This window comes from Geotrypetes seraphini, chromosome 2 (genome assembly GCF_902459505.1).
Source record: "Geotrypetes seraphini chromosome 2, aGeoSer1.1, whole genome shotgun sequence".
NCBI lineage: Eukaryota > Metazoa > Chordata > Amphibia > Gymnophiona > Dermophiidae > Geotrypetes > Geotrypetes seraphini.
The window spans coordinates 106,100,118-106,120,506 of record NC_047085.1 but is presented as its reverse complement, the minus strand read 5'-3'; the positions used below and the strand labels follow the sequence as shown (position 1 = coordinate 106,120,506).

At 45.9% G+C, this 20,389-nt stretch overlaps 1 protein-coding gene across 7 annotated transcripts in view; it reads right to left on the bottom strand.

The window, feature by feature from the left end:
* ARMC1 (armadillo repeat containing 1) overlaps positions 1 to 20,389 on the bottom strand; it is a 78,901-nt gene that overhangs the window by 25,033 nt on the left and 33,479 nt on the right. For all 7 annotated transcript variants that reach the window (XM_033933381.1, XM_033933382.1, XM_033933377.1 and 4 more), the window contains 2 exons: positions 8,314 to 8,503; positions 2,813 to 2,929 (listed from right to left, as the gene is read on the bottom strand). In XM_033933381.1, the coding sequence (XP_033789272.1) occupies positions 2,813 to 2,929; positions 8,314 to 8,503 (307 nt within the window). The remainder of the gene's footprint in view (positions 1 to 2,812; positions 2,930 to 8,313; positions 8,504 to 20,389) is intronic.

Sequence of the window (20,389 nt, the reverse complement as noted above, 5' to 3'; positions counted from 1 at the left end):
AGTCTCGATGGATTCGTCAAAAAGATCCGCCCCAGCACACGGGACATTCGCCAGGCGGTCCTGAAGATTCGGGTCCATATCAATGGTCCGCAACCAGGCCAACCGGCGCATCGCCACCGAGCAAGCCGCCGCTCGGGCAGAGAGCTCGAACGCATCATAGGCAGATTGCATCAACTGAAGTCGGAGTTGGGACAACGAAGCAACCACTTCCTCAAACTCAAACCTAGCCTGGGACTCGATGTATGGTGGTTCTGCCCTCGCGGCCCAGAGGTACGGAAGCGTAGACCTGGCCAGGATGAGACCGCTTGAGCGAGGATTCGACCAGGAGGGACTGGTGCGAAAGCTGAGGACCCTCGAAGCCTTTATGATGTACCGTGCGGTACCGCGAATCCAACTTGCCAGGGACCGCAGGGATAGAGTAAGGAGACTCGAAGCAGCGCATGAAGGTCTGGTCGAGGAGCTTGTGCAAGGGAAGCCGCAAGGACTCCGCCGGAGGCCGAGGCAAGTGCATGGTATCGAGATACTCTTTGGAATATCGAGACCCCGCATCTAGAGTAATGTCCAAGTCATCCGCCATCTGCCTGAGGAACGATGAAAAAGACAATTGGTCCGCCGTCGCCGGTCCGCGAGACGGACTAGAAGAAGACGAAGCCTCAGGCTCCAAAGAGGCCTGTGAGCAACAGGACGAGTAGAAAACTTCGGGGTCCTCGAACTCCGGGCCCGGAGGAGGAGACCCAGTCGAAGCAGCATACCCCAACCGAGGCAATTTCTTCTGAGGCGAGACGGTCGAGTGTCGAGAGGAATGCTTCGAAGAATGCCTGGACCGATGCCCCTCCCGATGCCTGGAAGGGGATCGAGTCCTTCTGTGCGAGACTGGGTCAGACGCTTCCAAGGAGCAGATCGGACTCGATGCCGTCGATCGCAAAGGTGGAAGAGTCGGTGCTTCTCTGGGCGTCGCCCAGGCTTGATAGGGAGTTCGGAAGAACTCGTCCTGCTTCCTGCTATGCCCCGGACTGGATGGCCCCGAAGGTGGACGCCACACTGAATCATGGGGCGGAGTAATCGGTTCCAAGGGAGGCAGGTCACTAAACGAGGGTTTCCTCGAGGGAATGGGCTCCAAAGGAGGCATATCACTAAGAGAAGCCCTCCTCGAGGGAATCGTTTCCAAAGGAGGCATAGCACTCTCGGAGGACCTCCTCGAGGACCCGGACACCACTCGCCGCTCCTCCTCGCCGAGCAACGAGGTCGTGCGGCGAGGAGGAGGAGGAGGGGGCGGTCCGCCCCTCGAAGCCGAAGCAGTGAGGTCACCCTGGATGGTGGCAATCAGACGAGGCCCCATGGTTTGCATGAGCTCAACGAACTGAGCCTCCAGAATGGACCGCAGCGAAGCCGATATGGAGGGATCCGCACCAAAAGGGGGCCCTTCCGCATGGTCTCCGCGCTCCTTAGGTGCAGTGTGCTTCTGCTTGCCAGCTTTCGGCACCTTGAGCACCACTGGTGGAACTGTAGGGGTCGATACCTGCTCCGAGGAAATGGAGGAAGGCACCGGCGCCGAAGCCTGGGCCGAAACCGGGGTGAATGATGCCGGTTTCAGGAGGCCCGAAGCAGCTAGGAAGGCAGCGGGCTTCGCTGAAGGAGTCGAAGCCCCCGTCGATGTTGAGGTCGAAGCTGCAGGATCTGACGAAGCTTCCATCTTGAACATGGACTCCCAGAGCAGACAGCGGCGCTTAAACGCTCTCGCCGTCAGAGTGGAGCAAGGCCGGCTCGATTTCGGAAAGTGATCCGGTCCCAGACACTGTAAGCAGCGTCGATGAGGGTCCGTGAGCGAAATCGCGCGCTGGCACTTGCTACACTTTTTGAAACCGGTAATTGGCTGGGACATAGGCCGGAAAAGCTCCGCCGCAAGGTCGAAGGCGCGGGGCCTCAGCCACGCGGCCGACCCGGAGGGAAAAATTATTATTATTTTTTTTTTTAAAAAAGAAATCAAAGAAAGAAATAAACGTACAGGAGAGCCCAAAAGAACTCAACCCGCGGCAAAAAGAAGGCAAAAAAGATATTCAATGGGCGCAAATTGAAGATAGACTTCTCAGCTCCGCGGAAGAAAAAGAACTGAGGAGACACGCCCGGAGCATCGGGCGGGAAGGCACTGGCGCATGCGCGGTGCGGGCATCTCGAAACTTCTAAGTTTCTTCAAGCAAGACATGCTTGCAAGATGTCCGTATCGGGGCTCTGTCGGATGACATCACCCACTAGTGAGAATACCTGCCTGCTTGTCCTGGGATAATACTAGAACTAGGGGGCATGCAATGAGGCTACTAAGTAGTAGATTTAGAACAAACCTAAGAAATTATTTCTTTACTCAATGTGTAATTAAACTTTAGAATTCGTTGCCAAAAAATGTGGTGAAAACAGTTAGTTTGACAGGGTCTAAAAGTTTATAAGCCATTATTAAGATGGACTCTGGAATATCCACTACTTATTCCTAGGATAAGTAGCATAAAATATGCTTTATTCTTTGGGATCTTGCCAGGTTATTGGGATCTGGGTTGGCCACTGTTGGAAAAAGGATACTGAGCTTGATGGGCCTTCAGTCTGTCCCAGTATGGCAATTCCTTAGTTCTTATTTACCAAGATAACTGCTATGTATTGGAATAGCCAAGCGTACTTAGAACTTTACCTTAGTTCAGAGTTCTGGGAGAGCAATTCCATCCAGCCCCATACAATGACATCCACTAGTGTGCCTGAATATATCCTGCTTATTAATAGAAAACTTGAGAGCTAAAACTAGAAGTACACAGGTTTAACCACTTACCTCAGCTTTTAAATCTGACCTAATTCGTACCACACATCTCTGAACTGCCATTTGAAAAGTAAAGCTTATAACACCTTTAATTTTCAATAATGCATCCTCACAAAGGCTTCGACGGGTCTGAAAACAAAAAACAAAATAAAAATGAAAATATTTATTACTAAAGGTCACAGAAATGTGTGAGCAATGTCACCTGTTACATCTTTCTTGGTGGGGGAGAGTTCAAACGATAAAGATGATGATTCTGCCTGTGGTTTGTTACCAAATGGGTATGTTACCAGTTCTTTTTCAGGGGTCCTTTTATAAAAAAATTAAATAGTATGCTGGCAAAATTCATTTGGCAGGTAAAATTGCAAGAATTGCTTTAGTATCATTATAAAGACCAATTGTGGAGGGTGGGGTAAATTTTCCTAAGTTTTATAGATATCATCAATCCTATATTATGCCTCAAGGTATGTATTGGATCCTCCCAGAGCTCATGGAAAAGTTCCCAGATTGGTTGACGTTGGAATGGCAACTCATGTTTCCTCTGAGATTAAGCCATATTCTCAGTATCAAAATGCCTAAATTATATAAAGAAAATAGAATATTAGTAGATACATGGAAAACCCAAAGATATGTTAATAACTTAACACCTATTTCAATACTTAAATCAACGTATCAGACCCTATGGCTAAACTCCAAGATTCATATTGGTGGATTTAAGGTCATCTGGAAATATTGGATGAAGGCAGGTATACACACTTTAGATGATGTTATTTCTAATGGTAAGCTGCTTGACTTTTCACAATTGCAACACAAATATGGTCTTAATAAATCACAAAATTATAAGTGGTTGCAATTGAAGCAGACCATTCAGGTAGGGTTCCCTGGATGGAAAAATCTTAGTAATCAGTATAGTTTGCCGTTCTTGTGTTTTCAGGCTGCTCAGTGGTACAAATGAATATTTGGATTTATGAATAAGAAACCAAAGACTGGTCTTCTGGACATTTGGAGCATTGAGATTAAGCATCAAATTACTGCATCTCAATGGCCATGAATTTGGTCTTGGAGGATGAGATGTACAGTATCTACATCTATGAGACAAACTTGTTTTTTTCTGTTACACAGAGCATTTTGGACCCCAGTTCGTTTACAGAAGTTAAATAGCTCTAAGTCAAATAGATGCTGGCACTGTCATCTCGAAGCTGGGACATTAGATCATTTGTGTATTCTATTGTCCATTGATTCTTGCTTTTTGGAAATCAATATTGGGTCAAATAAATTGTATGTTGGAAAATCCAGTGGCATTATCGTATGATACTGTGCTGTTTGGCATGTCAATGAGGGCTAAGAGCTAAATATCATCTAAGAATAACAGGCTTCTACTTATTATGACAGGGGTTGCCATACAACAGATTATGAGTAAATGGAAAAACTGGAAAAGACTTAATTACAGTTTCTGGTGGAACTCTTTATGTCACATTTATAAAATGGAAAGGACAATAGCCACACAGCAGGGGAATTTTAGAAAATATCAGGAGATTTGGGAGCCATTAACAAAATATTGTAATGATTGAATATTATTTTTCCCCTTAAAAATGCACATCTAGGATGGGGGGAGGGGGGGAAGGGTTTTTTGATTCGAATATTAAATAAGGTATATAGGAATGGGGTTTAAGGTAGGTTTTCTTGAATTTAAAGAATGTTATTGATTAGGGGGGATAAATTCCGATATGGATTTTAACAGAATATTAAGTGTCGTATTTGAGTTTAAAATGTTATAAATGCTGTTACACTTATTGTAATTTTTTTAAAAATGAATAAAAAATTGGGAAAAAAACTAAAAATGACAGTTCAAAAGTACAGCTAATAGACAATGGTAGCTATATTAACTTATACACTTTGCTACAAATGTAATGATTTTTTTTTTTTAGGAAAAATTATTTTATTTTAAATGTGTCCAAATTGATATCTGCTGTCTTTAATAATAAAACTTAAAAATGATTGACATATTTCTCTTTTTTTATTATTAGTCAAACCTCGGTTTGCGAGTAACCCGGTTTGCAAGTGTTTTGCAAGACGAGCAAAACATTCTCGCAAAACTTGTCTCACAAACCGAGTGTTGACTCGATTTGCGAGCACACCCCTCCCCCCCCCCGCTCAAACCGGCACCCCCCCCCTCACGCAAACAACTTGAAACTTACCCATCTGGCACCGGCACACAGAACGTGCCGGTGCCGCTTGAAGAACTTCCTGCCTCTGCCGGGCCTTGAGCATGCATCTGCACATGCTCAAGGCCTTCTAATTCTCCCTCTCACCGAGAATCTCGGAGGATCACTGCCTGATTGACATGAAAAGGAGAAACTACCTTTGTAAGAAAAGAAGGAACAGGCCGCAACACAACCCGCTCCCTAGAAAACTCCAGAAAGGGAGCCCTACAAGAGAAAGCCTAAAGCTCAGAAACACGTCTAGCAGAAGTAATGGCAACCAAACTTTAAGAGTAAGGTCCTTCAAAGATCAGTCGCCCAACGGTTCAAAAGATGGGCACACCAGAACAGACAGAGCCAGATTCAGATCCCAAGATGGAAAAGAGTATCGCAAGGGAGATTTGAGCAATTTGGCCACCTGCAAGAAGCGAATCACATCAGGAATGGCAGTCAAATGCTGACCTTTAAACAACCCAAGAAAGGCTGACAAGGTTGCAAACTGAACCCGGAGAGAAGACCAAGCCAGTCCCCTGTCCAGGCCATCCTGCAAAAACTCTAAGATATGAGGCAGAGAAGCACGAAAAGGGACCACTCCATGCGCAGCACACCACTCCTCAAATATAGAAAGCCTCCGGGACCCCAAGAGAGTCGAGATCACTTTATCTGAATACTCCTACTTACCTAAGCGATCCCTTTCAAGAGTCAAGCAGTAAAACAGAAGGGACCCGGATCAAACATTGAAATGGAACCCTGAGTCAGAAGGTCATCCAAGAGAGGCAGAGGAAGGGGATCCGCCCCCAGATGCCTCACCAGATCTGGGTACCACGGTCACCTGGGCCAATCCGGAGCCACCAGAACCACAAGGCCTGGATGACGAACAATGCGGAGAACTCTGTCCACTAACGGCCACGGAGGGAACACATACAACAGCCCCTCAATTGGCCATGGTTGAAACAGAGCATCTGGCCCTCAGCCTGACCGTCTCTGCGATGACTGAAAAAGTGGGGTGTTTTGGTGTTGACACTTGTGGCCATCAGGTCCATGAGTGGCTGACCCCAAGACTGCACTATCAACTGAAAGGCCACTGGGCTTAGACACCACTCTCCAGGATCTAGCACATGATGTCTGAGGAAGTCCGCTTGAATATTCTCCACTCCGGCTATGTGGGAGACCGAGATGTCCTGAAGATGAGACTCTGCCCAGGCCATGAGAAGAGCCGCCTCCTGTGCCACCAAAGTGTTCCTGGTGCCCCTCTGATGTTTTTTTTTTTTTTTATTCCTAATTTAATTTATTCACTGAATACTTGTTGGGATGTTCATATCTTGTCTCTATCTCTGTTTTTTCTTTTCTATCTTTACCATTTTAATAATTGTTTTCTCAGGGACTTTAACTAGATTGTGAGCCTTCGGGACAGTTAGAGTACTTCCAAGTACCTATCTTTATTTATTTTTTTATTTTATTGTATCTGTAAACCGCTTTGAACCTCACGGTATAGCGGTATACAAGAAATAAAATAAAATTAAATTAAATTGACATAGGCCAAGCTCCATCCGGCACAAAAGGGGAACCTAGGATTCCAAAACAAATTCCAACAGTACTAAGAGGGGAACCGAATTAGTCTTACCACCTGCTGCTGGAGAGATAGACTGGATTGCTAGGGGGGAGTCTATCCTAATATACAAGTTTGTTCTCAGTCTCCACCTGCTGGGAGCAGTGAGGTATATAACCCATTCGTAAGGACTATACCAGTCTACCAGGCGCTACAGAATTTTCCTTTTCTATTCCCTTCCTCCCTCCATTCTGTGTCCCATGTTTATGTCCCCTCTCTTCCTTCTGTGTCCTGAGTTTGTGCCCTCATCACTGCTTTTCAGTCTTTGTTCCAAATTTGTGCCCCTCCTATGTCCCAATGCGCTCCTCCTCCCCCCCTTTGTCCCACGATCATGTCTCCGCTCTCCCTTACTTGCTCACTCCAGGACCGTACTTGCTCCCTTCAGGGCCATCCAGCTGGGCTGCTCCTTCCTGCCTTGTTTTCAGGGACGTTGGCAACATCTCTTACATGCTGCATATGGCTGACCCACAAGCCTTCCCCTCTAGTCAGCTCTGAGGTCGTAGAGAAGGCTTCCGGGTCAGCCATGTGCAGCGTGCAAGAGCCACTTCCTGCATCCCTGCAACAAATGCCACTGAAGGCAGGAAGGAGCAGCTCACCTAGAAAGAGGTAACTGGGATCCTCCGCTGACCCGGAAGGCTTCCCTCAGATGTCATCTCTGACATCAGAGGGAAGCCAGGATGGCTTCAGCGGATGGGGGCATGCAGCTGGTAGGGAAGAAAGGAGGGCATGGGACCCATTAAGGAGGAAGGGGCGGGAGACCCATGCAGTGCCGTGTACCCTCAACAAGCAGCTCACGTTCCCTTACACGTGTTCAGAAACTGTGCTTTAGAACATTGCATAGAGTGTATTAACACCATTGCAGTGATATAGGATGGGATATTTCTTGACTGATATATGTTTAAAATGTATTCTTAGCAGTGTCAGTTACATTCACCCTTTTTGGACATTTCCCCATTCACGTTTTTTGGACATTTCCCATTATTCAATCTTTCTGGAGGAAAATTACATAAAATTGGAAAATTTGATAAAATTGTTTAAACTTAAAAAAACCCCCATACATCAGTTTATCAAAAACATCAAAAGAAAATGACAGAATTTACCAGTCTTTCATGCTCTATCTTCACTGTGGAACTAGAAACCTTAATTTTCACTAAGCCTAATCAATGTTGTTTCCCCCATTCTAGAGAAAAGTACCATATATACTCGAATATAAACCGAGATTTTGGGGCTAAAAAATGGGGGGGTCTCAGCTTATATTTGGGTCATCGTCCACTCACCCACCCAACTCCCCCTCCTCCTGGACTTCTTGCAGGCCTCTGCCATATGGCTTGCTGGGGTGGGCCAAGACAGGAGGGATCCCTCTTGTCTCCTGTCCCGGCTGACTCTGGCAATTTATTTTTTACCTTCCTCCGCATACCAGGGTGGAGAGCCTGGCAGGGCAGTGAGAGAAGGGGGCTAGGTATAGAGCCTGGCAGGGAGTGAAGGGGGATGAATGTAAAGCCTGGTATGGGAGGGAGGGAGGGAGGGAGGGAGGGGGAGGGCAGGGCGCAGAGCCTGGCAGTGCACATGAATATTAACACACATCTCCATCTTATATTCGAGTCAACCTCGTCTTATACTCTGATTAACTTATATTCAAGGATATATGGTATCACCTACTTTGAAAATGATATTGCTCAACTGTCTATTTAACAATTTTTTCTTACCGTATCATCAAGGCCATCTATATGTAAAACCACTGTTTTGGCACGTTTATTTGTACTACCCAAGAAAAACTGGGCTTTTCGCCGTCGGGAATTTATCTCATTTGCACTGTCGGCATCCATGGTACTAGAAGATTGAAGGATGTCATATACCTCAGAGGCTAAATGTTTTGTGTCTCCTGGTGTGGTGGACCTGAAAGAAAATGAGGATTTAAAGTTGCAAAAGTAGCAAACTTTTCAGTTCAAAACATTTTCTATATTTGTTTCTCATCTTTTGCTTGGCTGATATGCTGCATCTGTTCAGAAGAAAATGATTAGTGTGCAGGAAATGCTCTAATAAGGAGCAATGAATCTTCCACTTAAATAATTCTTTAGTTGCACATCCTTTTTACACAAACTGAAATAACTAGCTCACACCAAAGTTCCTCAGTATCCCACACTCCCGCTATGAAATAGCAGATATGTGGAGTGGTCTTCCTCAATGGAACTATTTGATTCGGTGTTATATCTATTACCGTATATACTCGAATATAAACTGGGATTTTGGGGCCAAAAAAATTGGCCCAAAAATGGGGGTCCCGGTTTATATTCAGGTCATCCTCCAGTGACCACCCAAAACCCTCCCGGACTTCCTGCAGGTCTGCCTTAGGCTGGGACAGGAAGGATCCCTCCGTCTCCTGCTCCAGCCGACACTAACATTTACCGCCCTCGCTCCTTCCCCCCTTGCGTACCTGTTTATTCCCTGGTGGTCCAGCATGTATCTCGCGCTGAAATCCTCAAGAAGATTGTCAAGGTAAGCAGCCAGCGGCACACCCAAGCCAGCACGCAGCGAGCTTTTCATATTGCCAGCTGGCCCTGCACCGTTCCTTGATAGGCTGCCACAAGTTTTCGCGGGATTCGCAGTTGTCGCTGTAGCCTATCAAGGAACGGTGCAGGGCCGGCCTGCAGCACGAAAAGCTCGCTTATGCGTGCCGGCCTGGGTGCGCCGCTAGCTGCTTACCTTGACAATCTTCTTGAGGATTTCAGCGCGGGATACATGCTGGACCACCAGGGTATGATTTTGTAAGGAGTAAGCTAAATGCTATCAGCTTGAACATTCTGTCTATGTACCATCCCTGACCCTGATGAAGAATGAAACGTGTCGGTGAGGAATGAGACAGTAATTGTTCAAAGCGAAATCTCTTTATTTATATATACACATTTAAAGAAAAATCTTTTAAGTATAAGCACTGGCACTTTAATAATGAAATACACAAAAGGTTAATCAACCAGGAGATTAAATTAATTAAATGACGGAAAGAATCTCAGATTTGCCACTCCAAGAATCATAATGTTATTATCCATATAAGGAATTGTGGCATGTGTATCTGATTATTTTTGGTTAATCTTTTTCATTTTTGTATTATTTTGATTGATCAACTTTAATAATGAAAAAATATATAAAGCAGAAAAGTATAAAAGTATAAAAAGCATAAAAGATATAATAGATTTAACACCGAATCAAATAGTTCCGGTGAGGAAGACCACCCCACATATCTGCTATTTCATAGCAGGAGTGTGGTAAACTGAGGAACTTCGGTGTGAGCTAATTATTTCAGTTTGTGTAAGAAGGATGTGCAACTAAAGAATTATTTAAGTGGAAGATTCATTGTTCGTATGTGCTAGTAATTGTTCTTGAAGAGTCACTAATAAGGAGCAAACGTCTCCTAATCACAAACAATGGACTCCTTCACTTTATCTTTTCATGGAAGTGCAGGACATGTCTATTGTACCATATTACTACCAGTATTTTTTGTCTGAGATTAAAATACAACTACAAACATGCACACATAGTCTTTCTACAATAACTGACAATTTAAGGCCTATAGGAGAAAAGTCCTTCCTAAATTTAGTTCTAGAATTACATATACCTGTATCTGACATTTTACTCACTAGAATGGTTACACAACCTACTTATCAAAGAAAAAACTGCATTGCTCAACATCAGTACCTCAAAAGAAGCCAACCTTTTTACACATGGATCACTTCCAAATATTATGTGACTGAATGTGACCTTAACTTATCCCTTCACAATTCAAATTTGTGACTAACAAACATTCCTGCCAAGATTCAAATTCACGACCAACAGATTTTCCTGCCTCAATCACTTCAAATCCCAGCCAATCAGGTTAGAGCAAGTTCTCAACATGCAGTGTGTGTACTCTAGGGGGTACATGGTGCTGCTAATCTCCCATCCTCCTTCCTCTGCTGCTGCCTTCACATCTCCCATCCTCCTTCCACCGCCACAGCAGTTTTTCCTCTCTTCCTCCCCAGACTAGAGCAGCTAGATTTTCCTCCCTTCTTCCCCAGACCAGAGCAGCTCACTGTACATCTGCTTCACTACACAGCTTCCGGTAGTATTAGCAATTCCATCCAACAACCCTGGGGCCTTTGTTAGGCTGGGCCGCCTCTGATGATGTAACTTCCTTATCCTTCAGAGGCAAAGGTCCCGAGACTGCTTGATGGAATTGCTAACGCTGTTGGCAGTTGTGCAGGGAAGTAAACGTGCACAATGAACTGCTGCAGGGAGATTGGGGTGGATAGGTGCTGCTGGACCGGAGGGGAGGAGGAAGAGATAGAAATGCTACTGGCCCTAGGGAGGGGGAGAGAAGTGCTGCAGGCCCTAGGGAGGGGGAGGGGAAAAGAGGTGCTGCTAGACCTGGGTGGTGGGGAGAGATGAGAGGGAGAGGTGCTGCTGGACCTGGGGGAGGATGGACCTGGAGGCAGGGGGGGTGGGTGGGAGAGATGAGAGGGAGGTGCTGCTGGACTGGGAGCAGAGGACAGAGAGGGAGAGTGCTGCTGGACCTGGCTGGTGGGGGAAAAAGATAGGGAGAGTTGTTGCTGGACTGGGGGCAAAGAAGGGAGATGGAGAAGTGCTTTGGGACTTTGTGAGGGCAGTGGAGAAGGAGAGACTGGATGGGGTGATACTACACTCAGGGAGATAGAGATTTGGACCAAGGGGGGGGGGGATCAAGGAAAGATAGGGGGACATGTAAGCCACAGGGTGGGGGATGTGGGCAGAAAAGAATAAGAGAGGCGATGTACAGAGAAGAGATGCTAGGCATGGAGGGAGGAGAGTAATGAGAGAGGGAGAAATGGACATGGGGTGGAGGGGAGAGAGATATAGTGCATGGGGAGAGAGCGGGTAGAGGGGAGGTAGAAGTGGTGAATGGGGAGAGAGTATGTCGGGAGTTGGGTTGAGGAGAGATGTCGCACTCTAGAGAAGGGACAAAGAGAGAGAAAATGTGGAGGCAGAAAAAAAGTGTTGGACTCATGGAGAAAGAGGGACAGAGAGATCAGAAAAGGGTGATGGAAGGAGAGAGAGAGAGAAAAAGCAAGAGAGATGTCAGATCCAGGGTGATGGAAGGAGGGAGAGAGAGCGAGGGAGAGATGTCAGATCCAGAAGAGAGAGAGAGAGAGAGCAAGGGAGAGATGTCAGATCCAGAAGAGAGAGAGAACGAGGGAGAGATGTCAGATCCAGAAGAGAGAGAGAGAGAGAGAGAGAGACAGAATCAACTTATCCAAATCATCTCCAAACAAAAAAGACCCCCGAAAGGGAAATTTTGTGAGTTTAGTCTTGTACGCTGCATCCGTCGACCATGATCAAAGCCACAACGTACGATGTGTGGTCACCCCAAAAGCCACAGACTTGGCGAACATCTCCACCAAATCATAGAGGGTGTCCGAGAGGAAAAAGGCTGCCATCTCAATCTTTGCCACCTCCTGCTCCACCAAGAACCAGTTATCAGACTCACAGTCAAGAACACGTTCGGCCCACTGAAACACAGCCCGAGCCACCCACAAATAGCTGCCGGCCCACCCAAGGCAGAGACATCAAAATTCTGCTTAAGGATGGACTCCAACTTACACTCCTCAGAGTCCCGTAAGCCACTTAGCAATAGCTGAGACCACCGCGTCCACCACTGGCGACTTCAAGGTAGCCCTATCCCCCTCTGGGATGGGATACAACAAGCCATGGCGCACGAAACCAAAACAGCACCTCTGGTGTGTTCCACTGCACCTGGATAATATCCCAAATATCCTGATGCATAGGAAAAAAGTGGGACGCAGATCAGATCCCGCGAAGAAGAGGGTCCCCCACAGAGGGTCTCAAGAGGTGCCTCCTCAAAATGCAACACAGAGGAGACCTGCTGAATCAAAACCGGGAACTAGTCTCTCTGAAAAAGGCCTCCTCACCAGCAGATGGGAAAGCCGTCCCCTCAAGAGGATCCAAGGGTCCAGGTCATCAAGGTCAACATGCTCCTCATACCACAAATCTTTGTCCCAGGCCATCCGCGGACACTTGGACGAGGAAGGAGAAGGAAGGAGTGCTAAAGGAATAGAGGGGGCAGAGCCTCAGGGGAGTGGAGGGAACGAGCCGGCCAGACACGCTGCTGTTCCATTGGCGTACCAATGGGGAGGCTGCCTGGCTGCCCGGAACGTCCTTTCTGACGTTAGAATTGACGTCGGGCAGCGAGAGTTGGTCGGCCCCGTGGAGAAGAGAAGGGTGGAGATCTCGGCCTGTTCCCGATGGCGGCAGCAGCAGCAGCAGCCTATTCCCCAGTGGCGGTGGCATGGGGGAGGGCAGGAAGGAAGGAAGAAAGAAAGAAGGGGGGGACAGGGAGCCAGAAACAAAGCAAAAAATGGGACACGGAATCAGAGAAAGACAGACATAGAGAAAGAAAGAAAAAGTTGGGGGAGGGAATGAGGTCTGGAGGAGAGGAAGCATACAGGAGGGAAAGAAGGGAAGAAATATTGGATGCACAGTCAGAAGAATAAAGTGCAACCAGAGACTGATGAAATTACCAAACAAAGGTAGGAAAATGATTTTATTTTCAATTTAGTGATTGAAATGTGCCAGTTTTGAGAAAGAAAAGATATTAAACTTTAAATGTGAGTGCTGCAGAAAAAATAAAGAACTTGGAGGGCCGCAGAAAAAATAGTTAATGTCTTATTAAAGAAATGACAATTTTGCATAAGGTAAAACTGTTAAAGGAAAGTTTTATAAACTATAAAGAGTTTAACCTCATGAAAAATTATCATTTCTTTAATATGACATTAACTATTTTTTTCTGCGGCCCTCCAAGTACCTACAAATCCAAAATGTGGCCCCGCAAAGAGTTTGAGTTTGAGACCACTGCTCTACATAAAGCAAAAAGCAAATGTGGGGGAAAAAACCCCAGCAGCCCCATGGGACTCCCTGCCACAACAGGGGACTTGGCAGAAACCTGCCCCTGTTTTTCCAATACAGGGGGAAGGTCACCTGAGGCTCTAGACAAGATGGAGAGGCTTCCCGACAAAACCAGCAAAGATCCCGCCAAAAATGAGGCCTCCACGCCTGTAGCAGCTGGGAAGCCTGAACTGACCCAGCCGCTAAAGAAGGCAAGCCAGCATCAGCTTCGATGGTAAGGGAATCCTTTTTAACCTTACCATCGGTGGCTGAAGAAATCCCTCCATGGGTGGCAGGGGAAGCCCAGGCTGCCCCGCTGTCAGCTGCCGACTCGTAAGGCACTTTCGGTGGGGAGCCCTGGCTGCCGGCACCCGCTGCCGATGAGGCTGCTCCATCGCTCTGGGCTGCACAGCGTCTGCACAAGCCGGCCACGAGTGCTTCACATCTGGAGAACAATGAGCACTTTTTCCCTTGTAAAGTGCTCATTGCTCCATACGCTAAACAAAAAGTGCCGATTAGTTAAAAAGTACAGTAATTTATAGCAAATTTAAAGGGAAAGCAACCCTTCAGACTGGCACTGCCTCAGGATTTTTTTTTCACAGAACAAACTCCACTGGCTCTCAAAGTAGTATGTCTTACTTGAATCTGGGGCAAGGCTTACTGCTGAGGCACCTCTAAAAAAGTTGGAAAGGTGGAGGAAGGACCCAGGCAAGAGACCTGCCGGGTGTGACACCCCCGAAGTCGGACGGACCCCCAAACAGGGCTCATCCAAGCTCAATCCAGCACCAAAACAGGGACTAGGAGCGCTAAACAAGGGAGATGGATACAACTCACTCACACTTTTTGGAGACTGAGAGAAGACTGATGGAATAAGGAAAAGCACTTATAGTAGACTCTTCTATTAACTGGAACTCAATTAACCAGAACTCTCAAGCAACCAGAAAAAAAATCTAAGAAATATTGTAATACTTTAAATAAAAATGAACATAAAATCAATTTATTTAGCAACTCTCCAGAACGGTATAGCTATAGATCTTACAGATGGGTTATATCTCATCATGACTAGCAGGTGGAGACTGAGACAAAACTTTGGAATAGTACATAATATGTGACTCTTCCTTATTCCATCCAGTTGAGTCCCAAAGCCAAGCAACATACCTGAACAAATCCTGGACAAGGGGAGTATGGGGGAAGATCCTCAGCAACATAAAACAATTTCTGAACTGGTTTGCTACATGAAACAAATAATAAACAGGCAGAAAGGCAATCCAGCAAAACATTGAGGAACAATGTAGAACTAACCTGCTGTGTGCAATGAGCAACCACATGAGACAGACTTCAGTTAAGCAGGAGTGTGATACAGCTTTCAGCACCTCCCACATTCAGTTTTGTCCCAAAGCAATTGATCACCACTGGAATAAAAAAGAAGGGGTAGGGGGAACTTCCCCACCAAAATTATACAGTTCTGTTTTGCTCTGAAGCTTATAAAAGAATAAGCACTTATAGTAGACTCTTCTATTAACTGGAACTCAATTAACCAGAACTCTCAAGCAACCAGAAAAAAAATCTAAGAAATATTGTAATACTTTAAATAAAAATGAACATAAAATCAATTTATTTAGCAACTCTCCAGAACGGTATAGCTATAGATCTTACAGATGGGTTATATCTCATCATGACTAGCAGGTGGAGACTGAGACAAAACTTTGGAATAGTACATAATATGTGACTCATTCTTTTATAAGCTTCAGAGCAAAACAGAACTGTATAATTTTGGTGGGGAAGTTCCCCCTACCCCTTCTTTTTTATTCCAGTGGTGATCAATTGCTTTGGGACAAAACTGAATGTGGGAGGTGCTGAAAGCTGTATCACACTCCTGCTTAACTGAAGTCTGTCTCATGTGGTTGCTCATTGCACACAGCAAGTTAGTTCTACATTGTTCCTCAATGTTTTGCTGGATTGCCTTTCTGCCTGTTTATTATTTGTTTCATGTAGCAAACCAGTTCAGAAATTGTTTTATGTTGCTGAGGATCTTCCCCCATACTCCCCTTGTCCAGGATTTGTTCAGGTATGTTGCTTGGCTTTGGGACTCAACTGGATATGGCTCTAGCTCTCAGTCTAAGGGGGAGGAGCATGTGTTCAGAAAAGTGTTGGATTTCTGCAACTCCCGGATTGTGGGTTGGGATTGAACACCTAGCATATATAATCCGGAATGGACGTAACAGAAAGACATTTATAAGATTGAAATTTGACTATACATTTATACAAGATACTCAGAAAAAAGTAAATCCTAACTGAAGAACCCCTGATCTCAACAAAAGAAACTGTCTTCTACATTTTTGAGTACCGTAACTCGCAAGACATCAGGAAAAATATGAATTTTTAAAACCATAAAAAAAAAGTTTCTCTCTATCCCCCCCTTTTACTAAGCTGCGATAGATGTTTCTACCTTGGCCAGAGCACTAAATGCTCCGACACTGCTCTGATGCTCATAGAATTCCTATGAGAGTTGGAGCAACGTCAGAGAATTTAGTACCCTGGGCTGAAGTAGACACCTCTACTGTGGCTTAGGAAAAGAAGGTCTATGTCTGAAAAGCAAGTTCAATAACATTGTTTGTCTGGTGCAAATGCAAGTAGAACTAATCACTAATTCAGTTTCAAATGTCTCTAAAATTAATGAGACAACTAAAGGACCTTCCAACTCCTGCGATCTTCTTAATTTGCTTCAGAACTCTTAGATAAGGGTAAATAACACTGGTCAACAAGCATTTTGCTACTGGAGTTCTGTCACCTTTACCTTAACAAGGGCCAAAGGCTGACACTAAATCTGAAAACAGTTTTCGTCTATCACATCCTGTTTTTAAGTTATGTGTCAGTTTTGTGTTTATACCATTTTCGTCAATAACGCTACTGTGAAGCGTCTGTATTTTACTGTTTCTGTAACACAATATTGCATTTTAAGACAGCTCAGTAATCACATATACCAGTAATTTGAAAGTTTATACTAAAAAGTGATTGTGCTGCTTTTTCTACCTGTGAATTTTTATATTTTGTTTGTTTTTGTCTAAGATATTATAATTAGGAACAGATGAGGTTGTGTTAACCATCCTGATAATTTCTGTTATGTCTGCGCACAATTTACTGCACAATTAGCACCTAAGAAGTTTCGAGAAAAGTGAAGCCAAAATCAACAAAAGCGGGGTTTTTTTGGGGTTGGACTCAAAATTCGTGAACTGATCCTTGATGATGCGTTCAAACAGAAGCTGAACCCAGCAGCATTGGAAGCATTCGTGCTGGTTGTTCAGAATTTTCTTGGTAATCACAGATCAGAGAATTATGCTGAGCTTGTGGAGAACATGCCGACAGCATATCAGCTAATGAGTGCCTGAATGTCACTTACATTCACTTACTTTTTACATTCTCACCTCGACTTCTTCCCACCCAATCTTGGTGATGTCAGCGATGAGCATGGGGAAAGATTTCATCAAGATATCAAGGTGATGGAAAGCAGATATCAGGAAAAGTTCAATCCCAGTACGATGGGAAACTATTGTTGGTTCTTGCAAAGAGAGACAAATGTACAGTAGAAGCGTAAAAGCAAGTGTCTCAAACATGTCTGAACATGCTGACATCACTTTTGTGTGAGTTAAGAGAGGTGTAAATATATGCTGTAACATGTCTCCTTATTGTCTTTGTGTTTATTTTCAGAGTAAACGCCGTAACACAAGTTTGGTGGGACACAGTTCATACTCGCAATATTATTCCAATATTGGCAAACTGTCTAAAATATCAGTAATGTGCATCTCAGAAACCTGACGTGCTAGCTGAATTTCAATTAAAGATCTGAAATCAGCGTCATTCAATTAACTAAGAACACTTCTTAAGTTCTCAGTAGCAAAGAAAACCTTTTTTTGTTGTTGACCAGTGTAATAAACCTGAGTTAAATGTGGAACTTGCAACACTTCCATAATATATCTCTTTTAACATATCTCTAGGTCAGTGTATCGCAAACTGTGTGCCTCCTGAGATTTCAGGTGTGCCACAGCAGACTGGGGAGGAGAGGTGCCAGCTGACTGAATCAGGATGTGCCCTCTTCCCTGCTGGCACCTCCCACTGGCGTCTTAGGGCCCATCTGGAGGGCCTTCACTAATGCATGTGACATCATCACAGAGACATCAGTGCACTTCCGAGTGCCTTGAGCCGCGACCATTAACTTTAGTGTGCCGTGGCTCGACAAAGTTTGCGGGGCACTGCTCTAGGTGATACAAGCAACCACCACAAAGTCCACAGTGCATGTCTCCCAAAACTGTTTCCAAAGTCACATAGGCTTTGTCACACAAGGGGCAGAGAGTCGGCAGCTGTGTTTAGCTGCCAGCTCCCACAGGTCATGCAGCACCAACTTACCTGGGGCAAACTGCAGCCTGGGAGTCCACTGAGTCCACCTCCCCCCTACCTGGTTCTCATGATTTTGAATGTGTTTGTTTTCTGTTGCAGGAAGAAACCACTTCCTTTTTATTTGTCTTTTAATTCAGTTTTGTTTCTTAATTAGATTTATTCCCCTGTAGAAGGCAGATCAGCTAATTGTTTGTTTGTTTTAACTGCCTGGAGCCAGGAAACTCACATCTCCTGCAGAAAGAACCCCACAGGAATGGACCACATCAAGCTATTGTCCATGGCCAATGTTTTGGGATTGCAGAGCCATACTGCACGCTCAACCAGGTCCAGTCCATGACCCAAGAAGCTAGGCTATTAGGATCAACCAAGCAGTGTAGCCTTAACCTGCATGGCTGGGAGCTAGGCCAGAACACTAGCCCGAACAACCTATCATCTGTTGAAGGTAGAGAAAATACTGTAGAGTACCAGCCCTTAAACTGGTGATTCACTAGTAGGTGGGGAATGCAACCCAATGAGGACGGTACAGCCTGAACACTAAGAATGTTATTTTAACTTAAATTACCATTACCAAGTCATACTTTTTTTGCAGGGACGCATACTTCCTGCAGACTAGCATTTTCCAGCATTTTGCTCTTCAGTGGATTTATATGCCTGTAAGCAAATTTGAATCAGGTCCAGATGGTAATTTTTCTTTTTAGCACTGCAATTTAGAGGAGCATGAAAAATTGTACTTGGAATAGAAATAATCACCACATTGTAAACTAGAAGGCTCATTAAAGAAAACCTTTTTTATTTACTGTATATACTCGAATATAGGACATTTTTGGGCCAAAAAAATGGCCCAAAAATTGGGGTCTCGCCTTTATTCGGGTCATCACACAATGAAGACCCGACCCCCCTCCCGGACATTCTTGCAGGATGAGAACTGGCAGCAGCCATTCAGAGAGCAGCGCGGGGCCAAGCAGGAAGCACGAAAAGCTTGGCCCTGTCAAGTGCGCCACTGGCCGCGAAATGGGAACCAGGGACGGAGAGGTTCAGCACGGGGCAGGGCATGGAAAAATCACTGATGTCCCATACACCGCTGGACCACCAGGGATTAAAAACGGCGCAAAAGGTAAGCATGGAGGGGGTTAAAAAAATTTCTAGTCAGCCTGGACGGGAGACATCCCTCCTGTCCTGGCCTTAGGGGAGGGGGTGGTTTTAAAAAAATTGTTAGTCGGCCGGGACAGGAGACAGGAGGCATCCCTCCTGTTCCGGCCTACCACTAGACCACCAAAGGGGGTACAGGGTAGGACGGTGAGACAGGATGCAAAGCCTGGCAGGGAGTGAGGGGGACTGGGTACAGAGCCTGATAGGGCAGGGAGGGAATAGGGCTATGTGCAGAGCCTGATAGGACAGGGAGGTAAGAGGGCTGGGTGCAGAACTTGGCAGTGAGTGAGGGGGGGGCTGGGTACAGAGCCTCATAGGACAGGGAGGGAAGAGGGCTGGGTGCAGAGCATGGCAAGGAATGAAGGGGCTGGGTACAGAACCTGGCAAGGAGAGAGGGGGGCTGGGTACAGAGCCTGGGTGCACAGCCTGGTAAGGAAGGGATGAGGGCTGGGTGCAGAGCCTGGAAGGGAAGGGGGCTAGGTGCAGAGCCTGGCAGGGGAGGGCGTGAGGGAGGGGGCACTGGGTGCAGATTGTGGCAGGGAATGGCACTTGAATATTAAGCCCCCGTTTTATATTAGAGTCAACCATTTTTTCCTCCTTTTGGGGGGAAAATGGGGGTCTCAACATATTCGGATCGACTTATATTTGAGTATATATGGTACTTATATTAGGATACATTTCAATAACTTAATATTCTAATGATAACATCTCAACCTATAACATACTGTTCTTCAACCGCCGGTTTGCGGATCGGTGACGGCCCGCAGAAGATTTCTACCGGTCCGCGCAGGGCCGGTAAGATCGAGTCGGCAGTTAAATTTCCTGCTGACTGCGGTTCCTCCCAGACTCGGGCGATCAAGACAGGCTGCTGACTTCGGGGCCTTCCCTCTATGAGTCTCGCCTGTTCGGAAACAGGAAGTTGAAACAAAATAGGCAAGACTCAGAGAGGGAAGGTCCCGACGTCGGCAGCCTGTTTTGATCACCGCCCCTGCCGAGTTTTTGATCACCGCCCCTGCCGAGTTGCTGAAGAGGGCCGTGGGGAAGGTGCAAGTGGAAGGGAGAGAGCTGCAGGTACAAGGGAGATAGTCAGCATGTGCGGGAGCAAGATCCTGGGGAGCCTTCGACAGTGGCTTTCTCCCTTCCCAGCAGTTCTCCTACTTGCCAGGGCAGTGATTCACCGGCAACTTCCTCTTTCCTCAGAGGCGGCAACGGACCCAAGGCTGCCTAAGTAAATCACTGCTGCAGGCAAGTACTGAGAACTGTTGAAAGGGGAGGAAGCCACTGTAGGAGGCTGGGAAGCTGCTGAATAAAGGGAGAGCAGCTACT